Source organism: Photinus pyralis, unplaced genomic scaffold (genome assembly GCF_008802855.1).
Source record: "Photinus pyralis isolate 1611_PpyrPB1 unplaced genomic scaffold, Ppyr1.3 Ppyr1.4_LG10, whole genome shotgun sequence".
Classification (NCBI taxonomy): Eukaryota; Metazoa; Arthropoda; class Insecta; order Coleoptera; family Lampyridae; genus Photinus; species Photinus pyralis.
Window position 1 is genome coordinate 4,950,832 of NW_022170250.1, and position 24,979 is coordinate 4,975,810.

Sequence of the window (24,979 nt, forward strand, 5' to 3'; positions counted from 1 at the left end):
GTTTAGGGGTATTAGCAGATCAAATTACCGCGTGGCTTGGGTTGGTCAAATAAATAGGATTTAACATGTGTGTTCATGGTCTTTGTCTTGTAACCGGCTGAAGTGTAAAGTACGGCTTGTCTTGAAATATTTTGTGATACCTTAATCATTGCTGTGTGCTTTTGCTTTGTTATATCAGGTGAGGTATTTGCTTTATTCAATTAATCTATAAATGTGTGTAACTTGAATGCAGATTGTAACCTTTACTTATGTACTTACTGAATTCAATCACTTGTACCTTTAATGTGTAACCTTTGTTGGTATTGGCAATCATGTTTCATTGTCGGTAGGGCTGTATCTGTGCTTTACATACTTGCATGTGTACATATTTAATTTGTGTATTGTGCTTTTTAGTCACTCTCGATTATTCCATTGCATTTCATTATATTTGCTTATTTGGGACTGTGAGTAATCAAGAGGGAAGTGTGCTTGTTTAGAGGGGATCGAGCTATTCAAGTTTATACGGGCCTTGGTGAACCTAACACTAACATTTTCCCTCGTTCCGAACCCAACAACTTTAGCCCAGGACTACAGGGTCTCCACTGATCCTGGGTAATCCTCCCGCCCGGCGAGGTATATTTGACATCTCTTAGTTTTGTCCGATGTATGTGTTGTAATACCTGGGGAATGGCTCGATCCCATTTTGGTTACTCATATCGTGTTTGTAGTAGTTACCCCGGTTTCGAGAGGGCTCAAAAGTGCTGTACATTAGATGTTGTTCATTATAGGACTACTCGGAATTAGGTTTTCTTGCAGTTTTCCTAATTCGTAAGGTAAATGCCGGAGTAGTATAGAACCACTTAAGACCCTCTGCAGGGACACCGTTTTGGTATTAGCTTCAATATAAACTTAATCAGCTATTGCTTTTGGTGTTCCTTACCCATAAAACGCCCTCAGTGCCTGCTGAGAACCCGTAGGTGTCCCACATGACGATCACGATCTTAGTGCACTCGGAGTGGCTCCGAGTGACAGATTCTCGCGGGAAATGTAAGCGAGAATGTTCAAATAGGCAGCCATGTTAGTTTGGCATTCCCGCTACTACAGAATATGGGTGTGATAGTCCGGTGTGACTTGAAGTTGGCGTTAGCCCGATAGTAGGACGCTAAAGGTGGGTTCATAGCTCTCCGTTCATCCCAATGAATAAAGAATACCGAGAATATCAACAATATACGTGCGGCCGCGATGGCTTTTGCAAATGGAGGACAGTAGTTTCCTGTTGCAGTGGCGTACCTACCTTACAGTTGTAGAAGGATACAATTATAAAGAATTTTACACGAAAACAATATAAACCCCCATGTGTCTACTCCGCATATGACTTTTGTTTAACTAACCTCAAACTACATTCCGATAAAAAATGTGTAAATTTACATGTACTATGTAAAAATAATATTGGTATCAATACTTACACATGAAATGTAATTCCCAAAGTTTTATTTTTTTCTGTTTTGGAGCAACCACAAGCACAACAACTAACCATTCTTTTTATGTCACTGCAACAGCCACAACAAAAATGGCTCATAAGTGGCTTTTGCAAATGGCCGACTTCCGTCGCACTCTCTCTCTCGTATACAACTGATTAATGCTCCTTCTGGTATTCTTTATTCATTGGTTCATCCGTTGCGTTGATCCGTCAAACGAATAGTACATTTTGTTAAGGTTCATAGCAATCCGTCCACATTGTACATTTGCAAGTATAACCATAACCTATACTTTATTTTGTACTGTACTCTCCGTCATTTTCAGTATGTAAAAATGGTACGAAAGTAAGAACACATTGCTATCTGGTTATTACCGTGAAGAACGAATAGGCGAACGCTGTTAACGTACCAAACATAACCTCACTCTTGTTAAAAACGTAAATGTTCAACTTCAACCAACTTTTCCGTCGTAAACGGACGACGTACGATTTAAAAATTTGCTGTCTTCTGGTTGGCTAACGGACAAACGGAAACGTATGAACGGAGAGCTATGAACTTACCTTAAGATCATTACACCATAGCAGAGATATAGATGTGCACCATAGTTAATTAACGGCAAAAAGCTAGTATACCTATACATAATAGTCACCACTTATTTTTTTGAAGTTGTCAGTTGTCACGCTAAGTTGATGAACCTCTGCAATTGAGATTATTTGAACTTGTCATCGATATGTTGTAACACTCTGTACATCAGTATGGGTCACAAGGTTACGAACCTTCTTTTTGGCACACTCCCAGGCCAAAACAGCAAATATGTACGCAATTCACTGCTGTGATTCACCGATTTTAGGTTTGCATGACCATGGCCTAGTATTTGCAAAATGTGTACCAATTTTTATAAAATGACCACCCCGGTCCAAAAAATTATCTTTATTACTGGTTTGTTTACATGTAATGTTTTTTCAAAAGGTAAAGCATTACAAAGTATTTGTATCTGTTAAGTGGTATCTTTTCAGAAAGTGAACCCTACTTAACTATTATGGTAAACAAGCAGCCACTACTGACAGACACGATCACGGTAAATAATGGACAAAATGTATACATCGATTGTATAGCACACCCTTCACATCATTCGGCTCTCTGGCTACCAAAGGATAAACATTTTAAACAAAAGGACACAATTTCAAGTAACACTGCTACTTTAAACTTAACCGAGTCAAACGCTGGAATTTACATTTGCCAAAGTCTCCCGACAAAATTAGAAAGATCCGTCAATGTTGTGGCTAAAAAACGAGTTAGACGTGATGGTGAGATGAAAAAGTATTTTCAACATTTTCACACGTTGGTTTGTAGGATCGCATGACTTCACTCTCCCTGAAGGACCAATCTCATTTGAGGAGGCGGGTAAGTTACATACGTTAATTTTTTGATTCGGAGCTCGTTATTGACAATCTGAGAGTTTGCCGCTGAAAAAATGCCTTCACACTATGTCCCGAGTCAGTTTTAAAAAAGAAGCTAGTGACCCGGTATGGATAACAACAATCATTTATTAACAAATTAACTGTTGCACAATAGGCAACTCAAGTAGTGATATGAAGATTGCAATTTTTAATTTTTGTGTTGTACTGTCCAATAAACATAATTTAATAAAAAATAGTGTCTCCCATGACTACTACCAACTTTAACAAAAATGAAAATTTCCTGTGCACATACAGGGTATTCCTAAATATGATGTAAATACGGAAGGGAGTAATTCAAATACACTATACTTTTTTATTAAAACAAACATGGAGAAGACTACATAATATAAAAAATGTCGTAGACGCCATCTCATTTTTATCAATCTGAACTTATCTACATGCCTGAGATTTTAAATTCATATAAAAGCGTTGTTGTCAAAAACGTCTCTTACACAGGGTGTTATAATTTCACCATTTTTTAACTTTGAGATATTTAGCTTAAATTTGGAAAATAAGGTATGTTGAAGAGCTTACATCATTGATAATGTCACTGGCAGGAGATGAGAAATTAATCTTCTGGTTTGTTTAACATTTTTTTGATCCCTTGTAATTTTTTCCTATCTGCGATCTTTTTGACAGTTTGCATTTGACACTGTATATTGTTTTGTATATGTTTATAAAGGAAACGTTCAAATTGTAAAGTGTATGATTATTATAACACACTGTAGATCGGTAACGAAGCGCTTGCGTACATATGTTTATACGATCTATTAGTAATAAAATAAGCCAAACATCGTACATCGTATTTAAGAACACTCTGTATACTAACAATAAGTTGCATTATACAATGTTACAAGCAATGGCCAACAGCGAGCTTATTAGTGCAAATTTTCAGCTTTACAGTAACGTTCTGAATTATTTAGTGAAAGAACATTGTCTAATATGTAACTTTACATATTTTTAGTACGATTGCAAAAGGAATTTTTACAGAAATATAAACGTGAGTATGTATTCAATTTTAATCTGTTTGAAATTATCATAATGCTTCCAGTAACTGACTATAGTTTGCAGAACCTCATACAAGGTGAGTAATAAAGATGGTTTTTTTAAGTTGATACTTACGCCTTATGTTGATCCTGGTACCACAAGAGATCAGGTGTTGACTGTTCGCCATTTGTCGAAAAATTAGACAAGAAATAAAAAAATTGAAATTTGCCACACATGTATAACTTGATATTTATCGTCTTTAAGAAAGTCATAAAAAATCGGGTTACCATTTAAAAAAATCAATATCTCAAATTTGGGACACCCTGTATATTACATCAAAAAGATCACAGTTTGAAGGACTAATCGACGTGTCTGGCCAAATTTCCAAAAAAGCCTTTGATTTGCTGAATTTAGGTTAAGTTAGATTCACCCTGTATAGTCGCGCGGTTGCCAGCTCTTACAAATATGTGTAACTTCGTACGTTTTATAACATATATACAGGGTGGACCCTTTCGAACTTATTCAGGAAGTGTCTAATTTTCTTTTATTTTAGAAACAGAAGACAGGCGTCGTCAAGCTGAAATAAAACGTGAGTCCTAATGTAGTTTATATGTACGCTTAAATTTAGGTTTGAAGTTCTACTAACACAAGCTTATTATTCATGCAATTTTCGTAGAATCTTTGCATTGTATCTAATTTTCTTTTGTGTTGTTTAGGCGCTGAAGAGCAGATGAAAGCTAAGAAAAGGGAAAGTGAGTTGAAACGTTTTATTTTTGTGATAAATTCTTGAGTGTTTTTGTTGGGTTAATTGCCATTATTATTAGAATGATTATACCTAAGGGATGGATTCACAGGCATTCAAAGTTCCAACACTGAACTAGTGAACCCATTTACAATAGGTGTCGCTATTTTAAATATAATAAATTTCATTGAATATCATTATTATTACATAACTGTACAATTTAGTGTAGGTTTACGTCTATTTGCCATTTACACATTCCATTTTTTAAGGTGTGAATCGCACTATCGGTGTAACAGTAGGAGTGCTTACCATTGGTATGTAACCCTAATCATTGAACAGATAAGCAAAATTGATTTTGTAGGCGGAGTAATTGTAGCAGTCTTGTGCATGGTTTCTAGAAATTCCAATAGAAAACCGCCGACACCTATAGCTGCAACATCCGTACCCACGAGAACAACCGTCGAACAACTGAGACCTTTAATTTCTCATACTGCTCAATCTCCGTATCGGCCGATTGAGACCAACATTGCACCTTATCCCCCCACTTCTTTCGCTGTACGCCCTACGGCACCGACAGCCGTCGAACCGGAAACGCCACCTCCGCCAAGTTATACCGAGGCTGTGAATAATATGCGGCCGACGGCACCGGCAATTACAACGTAAAAATTAACTTGAAACCATTTTTTAATTTAGGTGCTAATTTAGCCAAAGCCCAAGCTTAGATGCGACGTTGTCATTTACGTGAATTTATAAATTATTCTAACCATTGTTATCTGAAGAGTGTGATCTATAATAATTGAATACACTTTTTTTAATTTTGCATTCCATTCTTTTACTTTTAGAGGTTTCATGGTATGTCGTTGCAAAAAGGCAGTACTACCAGTTGAAGGACGTGTTTTATATAATCAAAGGTTTTATTACGGTATGCGCTAATCGCGATTCAGATTAACGGTGGGACCTCTGGTGGCAGCACATTGTAATTAATATTGGCGGGATAATACCGCCATTTTGTTTATTTGCAATTGCCAAACGTAATCAATATCCCAGTATCAAAACACGGTTCCCGCTCAAAATTCAAACAAAAGAACGGCATGTGATCCGAACGTCTAAGGTAGGGCCCCCTTACGTTACACGAAGCTAATACAATGACTCGGGACCCAGTCGGGCAGGAACACTCAAATAAAACGCTGTAATGTCTGCGAGTTTATTTATTATAAACTTATTCTGAAAACCCGGGAATTTGGATGTGGTACATTAAAAGCAAAGCAAGCAAAACCTAAAGGTGCCGCACTCTCGCAAAAGCAGGCTACCAAGGAGAAAAAGAGCGCGACTTAAGAAAAAACCTTGGCCTTGAATAAAACCAAAACTATGCTAATGACAAGCAAATTAAAACACCAACCACCTAAGCAGAACATGTGACACTACCTTAATTAATGAATGAATTCAAGTAGCAGGGTACGTTTGAACAGTATGCGTAGAGTATTCGTCACAACATTTCCTGTATACTTTCCTTTAATCACGGCTAGAAGGCAACTCACTTTTTATAGTTAGTCATTGGGTGGTGAACCTGGTTATTCGTTAGGTTTGGGCCAGCGTCTTCGCTTGATTGCCCACCTGTTTCACGGTTATATTGTTAGGGATTGGGCTGGCATATTTGCCTATTAACCCGTAGCGCAGTTAAGATTGTTAGGGTCAACACATTCACGCATTTATTGATATGTCACCTTACTAGTTATTCATATCATTGTATATCGAATGGAGTGTTGTGAAGTTTGTAAAAACATGTCTGATCTATTATTCATGTTGTGACGTAATAATAGGCAGTTATGACAATACACAGTGTGCTCGTGGAGCCCCAATTATGCTCAGTTTCCACATAATGACATTGGTATAAACCCCAGACGTCCGGAACTACTACCTGGGCGTCGATTCCCGAAGATGTGCTTTGTTCACATCGGCTGACCTTGATGTGAACGTGAAAGTGACTGCATTCTCGAACCTACCACATCGAACGAAAAGTTGATCGAACGCAACGACTGGTCTAGACCACTCGTTGCGTGAAAGGCATGCGCAGTTGCAGCTACAGGACGGATCTTGCAGCTGTTTTGCTATAGAGGTTATTTCAGTGCCCTAACTTCACATATTTTCTGTGAAATAAAACATGGAATTGTTCGAGGATTTTCTGGTTATTAATAGCAGTATCCATAATGCAAAAACAAAACAAAATACAAAACTGACAAATGACAGTTCAATTCTTGTCTGTGATTGGTTAGCGCATAAAGTTTGGCCACGATTCGAGAATGCAGCTAAACTTGAACTTATCCCTATCGTATACGATCATGACGTCATGGCAGCCGGTCACATCACGGAGCATATCGACCAACTTCGGGAATCGATGCCCTGTGCTTCGTAACACTCCCCTGACATTGGTCACGTAACGACACAAAACTGAAGATGGTTAAGAGATTGGTCGCCGCCCATGGGTAGGACGGCCTTGGGTTAGCAGCACTTCGTCCCTAAAGTTGGAGGTTCGAGGGCCCTCGGATCCTTTTGTGCCTTAGCTCTAGAACACCTTTCTATTCTAGCGTCTGAGCTCCCTCTCACGGTAGGAAGATATGAGTTACATACAACAAGGCACACACATTCGCGAATGTTACGAGTCGCCCTAAATTAAATACACCTAGCATTGCATGCCCTACTTCACGGAAGTCGAGGTTCTACATAGGTACACCCCCGTGCACCGTGTAACTGAGTTAAACGTGGTCTAAACCTGAGATATCGTAGACTTCCACAAGCACATGGATATTAGATAACACCTCGCATGTTGTAAATTACATATTAGCACAATGGTAGATGGAAAATATCTGATTTAACAAATGGCACAATTCATATAATTACATAAGAGTAAACTACATAAAATACTTTACCCGACACCAAAGTGGTTGAATCTTACGCACAAACACCAAAAACAAAGCTAAACTCTATGAATACAACTTAAAATACAATAAGCCCACCACCAACAAGCTTTAACAACCAACAAGGGACGCCAAGCCCCCAAATCCCAAATATCCTCCGGAAATTACGAAAAAAAATCGATAGGGGGTGATGGCGGTGGCTCATGTCCCCAGAATCTCCAACTATTTGACCGGTTGCATCCGACGTTGAAATATACAGGGTATTTAAAGGGATATAGACAGCTCACACATAAGGTGATCAAGTTTGGTCATAATTAATTCCGTTAAACTTCTAACCATAAAAGGGCGATGCTTGCAAAATTCACATTGATCTAGAAAAAGCTCACCGCCACAGCAACACAAGTCTCTTTCGAAGCTATATCAATGTTGGATGTTTTTCTTGACGTCTCTGGTGCAAAGTGGTGCAAAACAATACATCCTCAAGATATGCGAATTATAACGCTTATAAAATAAAGGATGAAATTTCTCACTAACCGATTTAGTATACAAAACCCTGTGGTTAACCCTTTCTTATATACAATCTAAACTATGTTAAAATTAAACACACACTTTTTATTCTTCCACACAGAGGAGTTTTTACCTATATTTTCTTATTTGATCGGCTGAAACTGTAGAAGCACTACGAACATTAAGTATCGCTGTTCTGAGAAATTGGAGAACAAACGATTATAAAAACTATAAAACTTTTTACTAAGCAACTGTTAAAACAAATGCATTTAAAAGTGTATCATGGCAAAGGCATTCGGGGAAGACTTTTTTCTTTTCAAACACCCTAACAATAAATCCTGCAATGCAGCCAGCAACGCTGCCTCCTGCATGCCGATGCAAGTGTAACATAACTACAACCACAGATGAAAAGATGTGTTCTCCCTTCCGTAAGGGGTTGCATGCTTTTACACTACAGGTCATTTTCTTGTTCTTGCTTGATAGCCTTCGACTTACAGCACTGACCACAAAGGTTCATATTGTGTAAAACAACCACACAGTTTGTATTAAATTATAGATCACGTTGTTATTTTATGGTTTATCACGTAAACTATTATCAGTAATCGTTAAACAAGGTGTGATGTACCCAAGTCGACAGCTCCCGCGCTAACGAAAACGGGAAAAACACGAACTCGGAACACCTGCGTAGTAACACAAACCTCGCACTCGACAATGTCCGGAACCCCTACGTTGTGGAAGGCCAGGTTGCACTCACTCGTACCCATGCTAATTATCGGAAAGGCGGAACGCAAATAATACGCTTAATTGAAATTGAAACACAAATAAAGTTTATTAAAGAACTGATCAAAAGGCCGAAAGACATCCTACAAATTTAGACAGAATACATTTAAAGCCAAAAAGTGCCAGGTTCCCCTAGAACTCGTCGGACAAAAGAACCGTGCTAAAGAAAATTCCGACTCACTGCTCACAGAGGTGAAATCTAGAGGGAAAATCTGGAGAATGAGAGGTAACATTGGATAACGCTAAACACATTTTACAACACAGCTACAATAGTTATACAAAGAATAATAATCCGAGTAAGTAATTCTTGAATTGGACAGATTGAAATATGACGTTAGTGCAATACAAACATGATAAGTTAAAGGGTGGCCGTCACAAGTAGATTTAAAAGGCACCTTCAATCTTTTCTCAGGTGTGAAAGATACATTCCGAAGTCTCTTACATAAAGTACACAAAATAAACATAATTAATTAGCCAGACCTCCTCCAATCTAGCAGGTATCTAAGGTCCTTGATACGGTAACCTTAGACTAAAGTTGTCGTTCGAAATACATGCCGCTAAGTATCTTTATCACTCCGGCATATACCTCTGCAAGGGCGAAACGGTTAATTACACTCAAAAAAGGCTGATTCGTACACAAAGAATTGAAGTCGCTAATCAATCCAAATGGGTTCAAAACAAACAAATGAAAATTGATAGCTGGCCAATCTTCAACAAATCAAAACAGGAACCACTTTTACATTGAAAGCAAATTACACCAAATTCAAGAATCACTTTACCCTGCATTAAAAATAGCTGAAGGCAACATAATCTACAATATAAATCAATTACAACTAAGTTCATTACCTTTCTGTTCTACGGAGCACCACCCTAACTGATTACCCAAAGACAAGTGAACTCAAAGACAAAAATGAACCTGTGAGAACTCGAAAAGCTAACTCGGCAAAAACTAAATATCCACCATTTCCTCCCTATACGGACTACTATTGTTATAATTGCTGACATCGAAGAATGAATACATTGTTGAATAATAAACCTATTGTTTTTCATGGGAATACTATTGAATTGTGGCTCGGTATCTGGCAACGGTAGCTTAAACGGTGTCTCAATATACGGTAACGGAACTTCTTGTTTGAAATTTGAAAGCAGACATCTCAAAGGATAAAACACAACGGCATATTAAAATCATAGATATCATAGAAGGGATGTTCCTCTTTAAAACCCATGTTACAGTTTTTCTAGAAGTGCCCCAGAATTCGAGAAATTAATTTTTAAATTTGACCTTACACTTACCAACTTCTAAGCAGAACACCTAACTTTGACATCGCATTAAAGAAGTTACAGAGAGGTTGGAAGAAAACCCCCTATAGGGGTGATAGAAGGGATGTTCCTCTTTAAAACCCATGTTACAATTTTTCTAGAAGTGCCCCAGAACTCGAGAAATTAATTTTTAAATTTGACCTTACACTTACTTCTAAGCAAAACACCTAACTTTGACATCGCATTAAAGAAGTTACAGAGAGGTTGGAAGAAAACCCCCTATAGGGGTGATAGAAGGGATGTTCCTCTTTAAAACCCATGTTACAGTTTTCTTTAAAGAAGTTGACAATTTTTTCTAGAAATGCCATGTTACCTAGAACTCGAGAAATTAATTTTTAAAGTTGACCTTGCACGTACTTCTAAATAGAACACCTAACTTTGACATCGCATTAAAGAAGTTAGAGAGAGGTTGGAAGAAAACCCCCTGTAGGGGTGATAGAAGGGATGTTCCTCTTTAAAACCCATGTTACAGTTTTTCTAGAAGTGCCCCAGAATTCGAGAAATTAATTTTTAATTTGACCTTGCACGTTACTTCTAAATAGAACACCTAACTTTGACATCGCATTAAAGAAGTTACAGAGAGGTTGGAAGAAAACCCCCTATAGGGGTGATAGAAGGGATGTTCCTCTTTAAAACCCATATCACAGTTTTTCTAGAAGTGCCCCAGAATTCGAGAAATTAATTTTTAAGTTTGAACTTGCACGTACTTCTAAATAGAACACCTAACTTTGACATCGCATTAAAGAAGTTACAGAGAGGTTGGAAGAAAACCCCCTATAGGGGTAATAGCAGGGATGTTCCCCTTTAAAACTCAAGTTACAGTTTTTCTAGAAGTGCCCCAGAATTTGAGAAATTAATTATTAAGTGGATTTGTTAATTCTTTTAAATGTGAACGTTGTGATTTTAGTCATCTGATTTGCGCATGCGGTAGCTGTGGTTATGAAGCCGATTTTGCGTGATGTTTGCTGTCATTCACTTGTAAGGTTTGTTTTTAATTTTCGGCGTCCCTAGACTATAGTATATTAAACCACGATCTCTGCTTTTTTTATTCCATAAAAATTTCTCTTTTTGGTTATATGATTTTGTGATCCTGTATATTGTACCTATAACGGTAGACAATTGCTATCCTCGTGTAAGTGCACGTGCACGGCGTAGTAGTTACTGTTATGGAGGTGGTTATTGCCAGTGGATCTACTACCTACCTATAAAAGGTCTGTGTACAGTTCATACACGTTATTGTGATGGTTACGGCTGGTAAAAGTTACAGCGAGGGCGGTAGAAAAGGCCTTACAGGGATGTTCTTGATTAATAACCGATTTTTTTGTTTTTCTAAAAGTAGGTACTCTACAATTTAAGAAAAAAATTAAGATTGTCCTACGTAACGTAACTTTTCTATCAACACGCAGATATAGTAGTTGTAGTTTGATAAACAATTGTAAATAAAGTTATGCAAAGTCTAGAAATTATCAAATAAATGATTTAAGGGAACGTAGGTGATTATAAAACACCCTGTACATTTAGAGTGAAGTTAGCTACGTTATGAATTAAGCTTGAAGTTAGGATATCTTTTGTCCTTTATGACTTTTTTATGTTTTATGTAAACAGTTAACCCAAACTCAGTTTGTCTCAGGTAAACGACTCACTTCAAGCGTAAAACCAATACGCCTAATACCTCCTTGTATGTCATGGACACGGTCATGGATGCACTTCTATGACAAATATTGTATTAGGTATTACACCTACAAAAGCCATATATATAAGAGAAGTATATATATGACAAAAGCTGAAATTTTTTGTCTGTGTCACTACTACCTCATGGCACAGCGTAGTTGCCACAGTTGTGTAGGTGGTTATGTTTATACTTACTATAATCAAGCTTATGTCCGTTTGCACCCACAAATTTAAGCGAGGCTTAGCTTAAGCGTAGCTTAACATCCATGGCAGCCATTGTCTCAATAATCGTTGCCATGGATTTTAAGCTACGCTTAAGCTAAGCTCCGCTTTAGATTTGTCGTGTCGGTGCAAACGGCCATTAGAGAAAGAAAGAGTGACGAGTTATAATGATCGTAAAGTGAAGCCCACATTTGTTTGTCATTTCACCGAAAACTAACCTATAATTTATATCTGTGAAAAAATATACTTTCGTGTGTTTTTTGACTATCACTTCCGTGCACTACAATGTACCATTGTCCAATAATGTTTTTAATCGCACACTTCGAGACTTAAGGATCGCATAAACACGAAAATGAAAATTTAAATAAACTTTGGCTCCGAAAATATGGCCGCCCCAGCCTTCAACGCGCAGCATTGCCCTTGATAGGATATTACCAGGGCATCGATTCCCGAAGTTAGTCGATATGCTCCGTGATGTGCATGTGATGTGACCGGCTGCCATGACGTCATGATCGTATACGATAGGGATAAGTTCAAGTTTAGCTGCATTCCCGAATCGTGGACAAACTTTATGCGCTAACCAATTACAGACAAGAATTGAACTGTCATTTGTCAGTTTTGTATTTTGTTTTGTTTTTGCATTATGGATACTGCTATTAATAACCAGAAAATCCTCGAACAATTCCATGTTTTATTTCACAGAAAATATGTGAATTTATAGGTTAGGGCACTGAATAACCTCTATAGCAAAACAGCTGCAAGATCCGTCCTGTAGCTGCAACTGCGCATGACTTTCACGCAACGAGTGGTCTAGGCCAGTCGTTGCGTTCGATCAACTTTTCGCTCGATGTGGTAGATTCGAGAATGCAGTGGCATTGACGTTCACATCAAGGTCAGTCGATGTGAACAAAACACATCTTCGGGAATCGACGCCCAGTCCCCTTTCTTTCATAGTTTAAGTAATCAAGCTTCAATCTGCACCTTACTTATTTTACCAGTGGCGATATATATGTGATTATTGGTTGTTTTTTACACTACTGGTATACTGCACGATTGCCAAGAGCGCTCTTTGTTTGACCCCATGTATTTTTAGCGTATCACAACCAAGTTGCGGTAACGCTTATAATTTATATGCTCAGTTTTCCGTCGTCTGTCTGTCTGTTCCATCGACATCTCGGTCCCTGGGTCACCTGGAGACCTCGGGTTTTCGTTAATTCATAGCTGCTATGGAGTATATTTGCCTGTTACTCATCAATTACAGTACAGGTTTTATTTAAAGGCGAAATTATACAGGGGGCGCCATTAGTGCGTGGGTGAAAAAAATATTTTCAACGAAATTGCAATTACAAGGTGATTTATATGAAAGTTAAGTGCAACCAACCCCCTGTATATTATTGCATATTTCGATTCCTTGGTCAATTTTATTGACTTTATTACACATGACATCTAAAGTGATTCGTTTAGCTGCAATTCGTTATTTTTTGAAAAAGTAGATGCCCAGTAAAAATTGAATATTGCACTTGCCATAAATCTTATAAGGCCGTGACTTTGCAGTTACTAAACATACGCCGAACGGTCAAAGTTTAAATTGTTAAGGTGACATGTGCATTTTTGTTTGTTTTTTTTTTGTTAATTGTTTTGTTCTTAAATAATGAATGAAAAACAAAGACAAACTATAAATCCATTTCCCACTAATTCGCACTCAACATAATAACGGGCGATCAAAAATGAGTTGATGTCGAGTCGCCTTTGGAAGATCATGTTAAGTACGATTTTTCGTGTAAACAAAAATATCAAAGGTCACTAGAAAGCAACTAATTTTTGATCGCATTGTAGTACTCCTACAATCAATGTCCCGACAATCATTGCTACGAGTTAGATTTGCCTAAACGTGAAAGTGTACGACAATTTGTGAAATCATCTATACATGTATAATACCAGTAGCAGTACATTTATTTATATAAGTTTCTAATGTTTATCAACTTTCTGCCGTCACTATAGAAATATTTTCCCTGAAAGTAAGTAATTCAAATCCAATTCAACAAAAAGAAAGTATACCAAAATCCAAATTTGGAGACGAACTAAAAGTGAAGTGTTAACGCAACTTTTCAGCTGCCATAATCCCTTCAATAAAAACAACCTCAAGCAAGATTTGGAAACGACCAAAAAAAGTGAAGTGTTACCTGTACTGTGATGAGTAACAGGCAAATATACTCCATAGCAGCTATGAATTAACGAAAACCCGAGGTCTCCACAGGTGACCCAGGGACCGAGATGTCGATGGAACAGACAGACAGACGACGGAAAACTGAGCATATAAATTATAAGCGTTACCGCAACTTGGTTGTGATACGCTAAAAATACATGGGGTCAAACAAAGAGCGCTCTTGGCAATCGTGCAGTATACCAGTAGTGTAAAAAACAACCAATAATCACATATATATCGCCACTGGTAAAATAAGTAAGGTGCAGATTGAAGCTTGATTACTTAAACTATGAAAGAAAGGGGACTGGTAATATCCTATCAAGGGCAATGCTGCGCGTTGAAGGCTGGGGCGGCCATATTTTCGGAGCCAAAGTTTATTTAAATTTTCATTTTCGTGTTTATGCGATCCTTAAGTCTCGAAGTGTGCGATTAAAAACATTATTGGACAATGGTACATTGTAGTGCACGGAAGTGATAGTCAAAAAACACACGAAAGTATATTTTTTCACAGATATAAATTATAGGTTAGTTTTCGGTGAAATGACAAACAAATGTGGGCTTCACTTTACGATCATTATAACTCGTCACTCTTTCTTTCTCTAATGGCCGTTTGCACCGACACGACAAATCTAAAGCGGAGCTTAGCTTAAGCGTAGCTTAAAATCCATGGCAACGATTATTGAGACAATGGCTGCCATGGATGTTAAGCTACGCTTAAGCTAAGCCTCGCTTAAATTTGTGGGTGCAAACGGACATAAGCTTGATTATAGTAAGTATAAACATAACCACCTACACAACTGTGGCAACTACGCTGTGCCATGAGGTAGTAGTGACACAGACAAAAAATTTCAGCTTTTGTCATATATATACTTCTCTTATATATATGGCTTTTGTAGGTGTAATACCTAATACAATATTTGTCATAGAAGTGCATCCATGACCGTGTCCATGACATACAAGGAGGTATTAGGCGTATTGGTTTTACGCTTGAAGTGAGTCGTTTACCTGAGACAAACTGAGTTTGGGTTAACTGTTTACATAAAACATAAAAAAGTCATAAAGGACAAAAGATATCCTAACTTCAAGCTTAATTCATAACGTAGCTAACTTCACTCTAAATGTACAGGGTGTTTTATAATCACCTACGTTCCCTTAAATCATTTATTTGATAATTTCTAGACTTTGCATAACTTTATTTACAATTGTTTATCAAACTACAACTACTATATCTGCGTGTTGATAGAAAAGTTACGTTACGTAGGACAATCTTAATTTTTTTCTTAAATTGTAGAGTACCTACTTTTAGAAAAACAAAAAAATCGGTTATTAATCAAGAACATCCCTGTAAGGCCTTTTCTACCGCCCTCGCTGTAACTTTTACCAGCCGTAACCATCACAATAACGTGTATGAACTGTACACAGACCTTTTATAGGTAGGTAGTAGATCCACTGGCAATAACCACCTCCATAACAGTAACTACTACGCCGTGCACGTGCACTTACACGAGGATAGCAATTGTCTACCGTATAGGTACAATATACAGGATCACAAAATCATATAACCAAAAAGAGAAATTTTTATGGAATAAAAAAAGCAGAGATCGTGGTTTAATATACTATAGTCTAGGGACGCCGAAAATTAAAAACAAACCTTACAAGTGAATGACAGCAAACATCACGCAAAATCGGCTTCATAACCACAGCTACCGCATGCGCAAATCAGATGACTAAAATCACAACGTTCACATTTAAAAGAATTAACAAATCCACTTAATAATTAATTTCTCAAATTCTGGGGCACTTCTAGAAAAACTGTAACTTGAGTTTTAAAGGGGAACATCCCTGCTATTACCCCTATAGGGGGTTTTCTTCCAACCTCTCTGTAACTTCTTTAATGCGATGTCAAAGTTAGGTGTTCTATTTAGAAGTACGTGCAAGTTCAAACTTAAAAATTAATTTCTCGAATTCTGGGGCACTTCTAGAAAAACTGTGACATGGGTTTTAAAGAGGAACAACCCTTCTATCACCCCTATAGGGGGTTTTCTTCCAACCTCTCTGTAACTTCTTTAATGCGATGTCAAAGTTAGGTGTTCTATTTAGAAGTAGGTACGTGCAAGGTCAAACTTAAAAATTAATTTCTCGAATTCTGGGGCACTTCTAGAAAAACTGTAACATGGGTTTTAAAGAGGAACATCCCTTCTATCACCCCTACAGGGGGTTTTCTTCCAACCTCTCTGTAACTTCTTTAATGCGATGTCAATGTTAGGTGTTCTATTTAGAAGTACGTGCAAGGTCAACTTTAAAAATTAATTTCTCGAGTTCTGGGGCACTTCTAGAAAAATTGTAACATGTGTTTTAAAGAGGAACATCCCTTCTATCACCCCTATAGGGGGTTTTCTTCCAACCTCTCTGTAACTTCTTTAATGCGATGTCAAAGTTAGGTGTTCTGCTTAGAAGTTGGTAAGTGTAAGGTCAAATTTAAAAATTAATTTCTCGAATTCTGGGGCACTTCTAGAAAAACTGTAACATGGGTTTTAAAGAGGAACATCCCTTCTATCACCCCTATAGGGGGTTTTCTTCCAACCTCTCTGTAACTTCTTTAATGCGATGTCAAAGTTAGGTGTTCTATTTAGAAGTAAGTGTAAGGTCAAATTTAAAAATTAATTTCTCGAATTCTGGGGCACTTCTAGAAAAACTGTAACATGGGTTTTAAAGAGGAACATCCCTTCTATGATATCTATGATTTTAATATGCCGTTGTGTTTTATCCTTTGAGATGTCTGCTTTCAAATTTCAAACAAGAAGTTCCGTTACCGTATATTGAGACACCGTTTAAGCTACCGTTGCCAGATACCGAGCCACAATTCAATAGCGTTCTCATGAAAAAACAATAGGGTTATTATTCAACAATGTATTCAGTCTTCAATGTCAGCAATTATAACAATAGTAGTCTGTATAGGGAGGAAATGGTGGATAGATTTAGTTTTGCCGAGTTAGCTTTTCGAGTTCCCACAGGTTCATTTTTTTTGTCTTTGAGTTCACTTTGCTTTGGGTAGTCAGTTAGTGTGGTGTTCATTGTAACAGAAAGGTAATGTACTTAGTTGTAATTGATTTATATTGTAGATTATGTTGCCTTCAGCTAGTTGTAATGCAGGGTAAAGTGATTCTTGAATTTGGTGTAATTTGCTTTCATGTAAAAGTGGTTCTTGTTTGATTTGTTGAAGATTGGCCAGTTATCAATTTTCATGTGTTTGTTTTGAACCCATTTAGATTGATTAGCGACTTCAATTCTTTGTGTACGAATCAGCCTTTTTTGAGTGTAATTAACCGTTTCGCCCTTGCAGAGGTATATGCCGGAGTGATAAAGATACTTAGCGGCATGTATTTCGAACGACAACTTTAGTCTAAGGTTACCGTATCAAGGACCTTAGATACCTGCTAGATTGGAGGAGGTCTGGCTAATTAATTATGTTTATTTTGTGTACTTTATGTAAGAGACTTCGGAATGTATCTTTCACACCTGAGAAAAGATTGAAGGTGCCTTTTAAATCTACTTGTGACGGCCACCCTTTAACTTATCATGTTTGTATTGCACTAACGTCATATTTCAATCTGTCCAATTCAAGAATTACTTACTCGGATTATTATTCTTTGTATAACTATTGTAGCTGTGTTGTAAAATGTGTTTAGCGTTATCCAATGTTACCTCTCATTCTCCAGATTTTCCCTCTAGATTTCACCTCTGTGAGCAGTGAGTCGGAATTTTCTTTAGCACGGTTCTTTTGTCCGACGAGTTCTAGGGGAACCTGGCACTTTTTGGCTTTAAATGTATTCTGTCTAAATTTGTAGGATGTCTTTCGGCCTTTTGATCAGTTCTTTAATAAACTTTATTTGTGTTTCAATTTCAATTAAGCGTATTATTTGCGTTCCGCCTTTCCGATAATTAGCATGGGTACGAGTGAGTGCAACCTGGCCTTCCACAACGTAGGGGTTCCGGACATTGTCGAGTGCGAGGTTTGTGTTACTACGCAGGTGTTCCGAGTTCGTGTTTTTCCCGTTTTCGTTAGCGCGGGAGCTGTCGACTTGGGTACATCACACCTTGTTTAACGATTACTGATAATAGTTTACGTGATAAACCATAAAATAACAACGTGATCTATAATTTAATACAAACTGTGTGGTTGTTTTACACAATATGAACCTTTGTGGTCAGTGCTGTAAGTCGAAGGCTATCAAGCAAGAACAAGAAAATGACCTGTAGTGTAAAAGCATGCAACCCCTTACGGAAGGGAGAACACATCTTTTCATCTGTGGTTGTAGTTATGTTACACTTGCATCGGCATGCAGGAGGCAGCGTTGCTGGCTGCATTGCAGGATTTATTGTTAGGGTGTTTGAAAAGAAAAAAGTCTTCCCCGAATGCCTTTGCCATGATACACTTTTAAATGCATTTGTTTTAACAGTTGCTTAGTAAAAAGTTTTATAGTTTTTATAATCGTTTGTTCTCCAATTTCTCAGAACAGCGATACTTAATGTTCGTAGTGCTTCTACAGTTTCAGCCGATCAAATAAGAAAATATAGGTAAAAACTCCTCTGTGTGGAAGAATAAAAAGTGTGTGTTTAATTTTAACATAGTTTAGATTGTATATAAGAAAGGGTTAACCACAGGGTTTTGTATACTAAATCGGTTAGTGAGAAATTTCATCCTTTATTTTATAAGCGTTATAATTCGCATATCTTGAGGATGTATTGTTTTGCACCACTTTGCACCAGAGACGTCAAGAAAAACATCCAACATTGATATAGCTTCGAAAGAGACTTGTGTTGCTGTGGCGGTGAGCTTTTTCTAGATCAATGTGAATTTTGCAAGCATCGCCCTTTTATGGTTAGAAGTTTAACGGAATTAATTATGACCAAACTTGATCACCTTATGTGTGAGCTGTCTATATCCCTTTAAATACCCTGTATATTTCAACGTCGGATGCAACCGGTCAAATAGTTGGAGATTCTGGGGACATGAGCCACCGCCATCACCCCCTATCGATTTTTTTTCGTAATTTCCGGAGGATATTTGGGATTTGGGGGCTTGGCGTCCCTTGTTGGTTGTTAAAGCTTGTTGGTGGTGGGCTTATTGTATTTTAAGTTGTATTCATAGAGTTTAGCTTTGTTTTTGGTGTTTGTGCGTAAGATTCAACCACTTTGGTGTCGGGTAAAGTATTTTATGTAGTTTACTCTTATGTAATTATATGAATTGTGCCATTTGTTAAATCAGATATTTTCCATCTACCATTGTGCTAATATGTAATTTACAACATGCGAGGTGTTATCTAATATCCATGTGCTTGTGGAAGTCTACGATATCTCAGGTTTAGACCACGTTTAACTCAGTTACACGGTGCACGGGGGTGTACCTATGTAGAACCTCGACTTCCGTGAAGTAGGGCATGCAATGCTAGGTGTATTTAATTTAGGGCGACTCGTAACATTCGCGAATGTGTGTGCCTTGTTGTATGTAACTCATATCTTCCTACCGTGAGAGGGAGCTCAGACGCTAGAATAGAAAGGTGTTCTAGAGCTAAGGCACAAAAGGATCCGAGGGCCCTCGAACCTCCAACTTTAGGGACGAAGTGCTGCTAACCCAAGGCCGTCCTACCCATGGGCGGCGACCAATCTCTTAACCATCTTCAGTTTTGTGTCGTTACGTGACCAATGTCAGGGGAGTGTTACGAAGCACAGGGCATCGATTCCCGAAGTTGGTCGATATGCTCCGTGATGTGACCGGCTGCCATGACGTCATGATCGTATACGATAGGGATAAGTTCAAGTTTAGCTGCATTCTCGAATCGTGGCCAAACTTTATGCGCTAACCAATCACAGACAAGAATTGAACTGTCATTTGTCAGTTTTGTATTTTGTTTTGTTTTTGCATTATGGATACTGCTATTAATAACCAGAAAATCCTCGAACAATTCCATGTTTTATTTCACAGAAAATATGTGAAGTTAGGGCACTGAAATAACCTCTATAGCAAAACAGCTGCAAGATCCGTCCTGTAGCTGCAACTGCGCATGCCTTTCACGCAACGAGTGGTCTAGACCAGTCGTTGCGTTCGATCAACTTTTCGTTCGATGTGGTAGGTTCGAGAATGCAGTCACTTTCACGTTCACATCAAGGTCAGCCGATGTGAACAAAGCACATCTTCGGGAATCGACGCCCAGGTAGTAGTTCCGGACGTCTGGGGTTTATACCAATGTCATTATGTGGAAACTGAGCATAATTGGGGCTCCACGAGCACACTGTGTATTGTCATAACTGCCTATTATTACGTCACAACATGAATAATAGATCAGACATGTTTTTACAAACTTCACAACACTCCATTCGATATACAATGATATGAATAACTAGTAAGGTGACATATCAATAAATGCGTGAATGTGTTGACCCTAACAATCTTAACTGCGCTACGGGTTAATAGGCAAATATGCCAGCCCAATCCCTAACAATATAACCGTGAAACAGGTGGGCAATCAAGCGAAGACGCTGGCCCAAACCTAACGAATAACCAGGTTCACCACCCAATGACTAACTATAAAAAGTGAGTTGCCTTCTAGCCGTGATTAAAGGAAAGTATACAGGAAATGTTGTGACGAATACTCTACGCATACTGTTCAAACGTACCCTGCTACTTGAATTCATTCATTAATTAAGGTAGTGTCACATGTTCTGCTTAGGTGGTTGGTGTTTTAATTTGCTTGTCATTAGCATAGTTTTGGTTTTATTCAAGGCCAAGGTTTTTTCTTAAGTCGCGCTCTTTTTCTCCTTGGTAGCCTGCTTTTGCGAGAGTGCGGCACCTTTAGGTTTTGCTTGCTTTGCTTTTAATGTACCACATCCAAATTCCCGGGTTTTCAGAATAAGTTTATAATAAATAAACTCGCAGACATTACAGCGTTTTATTTGAGTGTTCCTGCCCGACTGGGTCCCGAGTCATTGTATTAGCTTCGTGTAACGTAAGGGGGCCCTACCTTAGACGTTCGGATCACATGCCGTTCTTTTGTTTGAATTTTGAGCGGGAACCGTGTTTTGATACTGGGATATTGATTACGTTTGGCAATTGCAAATAAACAAAATGGCGGTATTATCCCGCCAATATTAATTACAATGTGCTGCCACCAGAGGTCCCACCGTTAATCTGAATCGCGATTAGCGCATACCGTAATAAAACCTTTGATTATATAAAACACGTCCTTCAACTGGTAGTACTGCCTTTTTGCAACGACATACCATGAAACCTCTAAAAGTAAAAGAATGGAATGCAAAATTAAAAAAAGTGTATTCAATTATTATAGATCACACTCTTCAGATAACAATGGTTAGAATAATTTATAAATTCACGTAAATGACAACGTCGCATCTAAGCTTGGGCTTTGGCTAAATTAGCACCTAAATTAAAAAATGGTTTCAAGTTAATTTTTACGTTGTAATTGCCGGTGCCGTCGGCCGCATATTATTCACAGCCTCGGTATAACTTGGCGGAGGTGGCGTTTCCGGTTCGACGGCTGTCGGTGCCGTAGGGCGTACAGCGAAAGAAGTGGGGGGATAAGGTGCAATGTTGGTCTCAATCGGCCGATACGGAGATTGAGCAGTATGAGAAATTAAAGGTCTCAGTTGTTCGACGGTTGTTCTCGTGGGTACGGATGTTGCAGCTATAGGTGTCGGCGGTTTTCTATTGGAATTTCTAGAAACCATGCACAAGACTGCTACAATTACTCCGCCTACAAAATCAATTTTGCTTATCTGTTCAATGATTAGGGTTACATACCAATGGTAAGCACTCCTACTGTTACACCGATAGTGCGATTCACACCTTAAAAAATGGAATGTGTAAATGGCAAATAGACGTAAACCTACACTAAATTGTACAGTTATGTAATAATAATGATATTCAATGAAATTTATTATATTTAAAATAGCGACACCTATTGTAAATGGGTTCACTAGTTCAGTGTTGGAACTTTGAATGCCTGTGAATCCATCCCTTAGGTATAATCATTCTAATAATAATGGCAATTAACCCAACAAAAACACTCAAGAATTTATCACAAAAATAAAACGTTTCAACTCACTTTCCCTTTTCTTAGCTTTCATCTGCTCTTCAGCGCCTAAACAACACAAAAGAAAATTAGATACAATGCAAAGATTCTACGAAAATTGCATGAATAATAAGCTTGTGTTAGTAGAACTTCAAACCTAAATTTAAGCGTACATATAAACTACATTAGGACTCACGTTTTATTTCAGCTTGACGACGCCTGTCTTCTGTTTCTAAAATAAAAGAAAATTAGACACTTCCTGAATAAGTTCGAAAGGGTCCACCCTGTATATATGTTATAAAACGTACGAAGTTACACATATTTGTAAGAGCTGGCAACCGCGCGACTATACAGGGTGAATCTAACTTAACCTAAATTCAGCAAATCAAAGGCTTTTTGAATTTGCAGACACGTCGATTAGTCCTTCAAACTTGATCTTTTTGATGTAATATACAGGTGTTCCAAATTTGAGATATTGATTTTTTTAAATGTTACTCCGATTTATGACTTCTTAAACGATAATATCAAGTTATACATGGTGGCAAATTTCAATTTTTTTATTTCTTGCTCTAATTTCGACTAATGGGCGACAGTCAACACTATCTTCTTTTACCAGATCAACATAAGGCGTAAGTATCAACTTAAAAAAACCATCTTTATTACTCACCTTGTATGAGGTTCTGCAAACTATAGTCAGTTACTGGAAGCATTATGATAATTTCAAACAGATTAAAATTGAATACATACTCACGTTTATATTTCTGTAAAAATTCCTTTTGCAATCGTACTAAAAATATGTAAAGTTACATATTAGACAATGTTCTTTCACTAAATAATTCAGAACGTTACTGTAAAGCTGAAAATTTGCACTAATAAGCTCGCTGTTGGCCATTGCTTGTAACATTGTATAATGCAACTTATTGTTAGTATACAGAGTGTTCTTAAATACGATGTACGATGTTTGGCTTATTTTATTACTAATAGATCGTATAAACATATGTACGCAAGCGCTTCGTTACCGATCTACAGTGTGTTATAATAATCATACACTTTACAATTTGAACGTTTCCTTTATAAACATATACAAAACAATATACAGTGTCAAATGCAAACTGTCAAAAAGATCGCAGATAGGAAAAAATTACAAGGGATCAAAAAAATGTTAAACAAACCAGAAGATTAATTTCTCATCTCCTGCCAGTGACATTATCAATGATGTAAGCTCTTCAACATACCTTATTTTCCAAATTTAAGCTAAATATCTCAAAGTTAAAAAATGGTGAAATTATAACACCCTGTGTAAGAGACGTTTTTGACAACAACGCTTTTATATGAATTTAAAATCTCAGGCATGTAGATAAGTTCAGATTGATAAAAATGAGATGGCGTCTACGACATTTTTTATATTATGTAGTCTTCTCCATGTTTGTTTTAATAAAAAAGTATAGTGTATTTGAATTACTCCCTTCCGTATTTACATCATATTTAGGAATACCCTGTATGTGCACAGGAAATTTTCATTTTTGTTAAAGTTGGTAGTAGTCATGGGAGACACTATTTTTTATTAAATTATGTTTATTGGACAGTACAACACAAAAATTAAAAATTGCAATCTTCATATCACTACTTGAGTTGCCTATTGTGCAACAGTTAATTTGTTAATAAATGATTGTTGTTATCCATACCGGGTCACTAGCTTCTTTTTTAAAACTGACTCGGGACATAGTGTGAAGGCATTTTTTCAGCGGCAAACTCTCAGATTGTCAATAACGAGCTCCGAATCAAAAAATTAACGTATGTAACTTACCCGCCTCCTCAAATGAGATTGGTCCTTCAGGGAGAGTGAAGTCATGCGATCCTACAAACCAACGTGTGAAAATGTTGAAAATACTTTTTCATCTCACCATCACGTCTAACTCGTTTTTTAGCCACAACATTGACGGATCTTTCTAATTTTGTCGGGAGACTTTGGCAAATGTAAATTCCAGCGTTTGACTCGGTTAAGTTTAAAGTAGCAGTGTTACTTGAAATTGTGTCCTTTTGTTTAAAATGTTTATCCTTTGGTAGCCAGAGAGCCGAATGATGTGAAGGGTGTGCTATACAATCGATGTATACATTTTGTCCATTATTTACCGTGATCGTGTCTGTCAGTAGTGGCTGCTTGTTTACCATAATAGTTAAGTAGGGTTCACTTTCTGAAAAGATACCACTTAACAGATACAAATACTTTGTAATGCTTTACCTTTTGAAAAAACATTACATGTAAACAAACCAGTAATAAAGATAATTTTTTGGACCGGGGTGGTCATTTTATAAAAATTGGTACACATTTTGCAAATACTAGGCCATGGTCATGCAAACCTAAAATCGGTGAATCACAGCAGTGAATTGCGTACATATTTGCTGTTTTGGCCTGGGAGTGTGCCAAAAAGAAGGTTCGTAACCTTGTGACCCATACTGATGTACAGAGTGTTACAACATATCGATGACAAGTTCAAATAATCTCAATTGCAGAGGTTCATCAACTTAGCGTGACAACTGACAACTTCAAAAAAATAAGTGGTGACTATTATGTATAGGTATACTAGCTTTTTGCCGTTAATTAACTATGGTGCACATCTA

The 24,979-nt window shown here is 37.5% G+C and overlaps 2 protein-coding genes across 10 annotated transcripts; one reads left to right on the plus strand and one right to left on the minus strand.

Moving 5' to 3' along the window:
• The first annotated feature begins 2,244 nt into the window (after positions 1-2,244).
• LOC116162266 lies at positions 2,245-5,468 on the plus strand. 5 transcript variants are annotated; one of them, XM_031475860.1, is made up of 9 exons: positions 2,245-2,426; positions 2,474-2,764; positions 2,811-2,861; positions 3,882-3,921; positions 3,982-4,001; positions 4,458-4,493; positions 4,621-4,656; positions 4,916-4,960; positions 5,008-5,468. In XM_031475860.1, the coding sequence occupies exons 1-9, from the start codon at positions 2,339-2,341 to the stop codon at positions 5,307-5,309; spliced, it is 909 nt and encodes a 302-aa protein (XP_031331720.1). In that variant the 5' UTR covers positions 2,245-2,338; the 3' UTR covers positions 5,310-5,468. The 5 variants fall into 5 exon arrangements, with proteins under 5 accessions (XP_031331720.1, XP_031331719.1, XP_031331721.1 ...); XM_031475859.1 differs by having other exon boundaries at positions 3,882-3,917; positions 3,969-4,001; XM_031475861.1 differs by having other exon boundaries at positions 3,882-3,917; positions 3,989-4,001.
• Positions 5,469-21,578: 16,110 nt separating this feature from the next.
• LOC116162267 lies at positions 21,579-24,788 on the minus strand. Of its 5 annotated transcripts, none has more exons than XM_031475866.1 (9): positions 24,600-24,788; positions 24,262-24,552; positions 24,165-24,215; positions 23,109-23,144; positions 23,025-23,037; positions 22,554-22,589; positions 22,391-22,426; positions 22,087-22,131; positions 21,579-22,039 (listed from the first exon to the last, which is right to left on the minus strand). In XM_031475866.1, the coding sequence occupies exons 2-9, from the start codon at positions 24,292-24,294 to the stop codon at positions 21,738-21,740; spliced, it is 552 nt and encodes a 183-aa protein (XP_031331726.1). In that variant the 5' UTR covers positions 24,295-24,552; positions 24,600-24,788; the 3' UTR covers positions 21,579-21,737. The 5 variants fall into 5 exon arrangements, with proteins under 5 accessions (XP_031331726.1, XP_031331724.1, XP_031331725.1 ...); XM_031475864.1 differs by having other exon boundaries at positions 23,025-23,057; XM_031475865.1 differs by having other exon boundaries at positions 23,025-23,044; positions 23,105-23,144.
• Between the last annotated feature and the right edge of the window lie 191 nt (positions 24,789-24,979).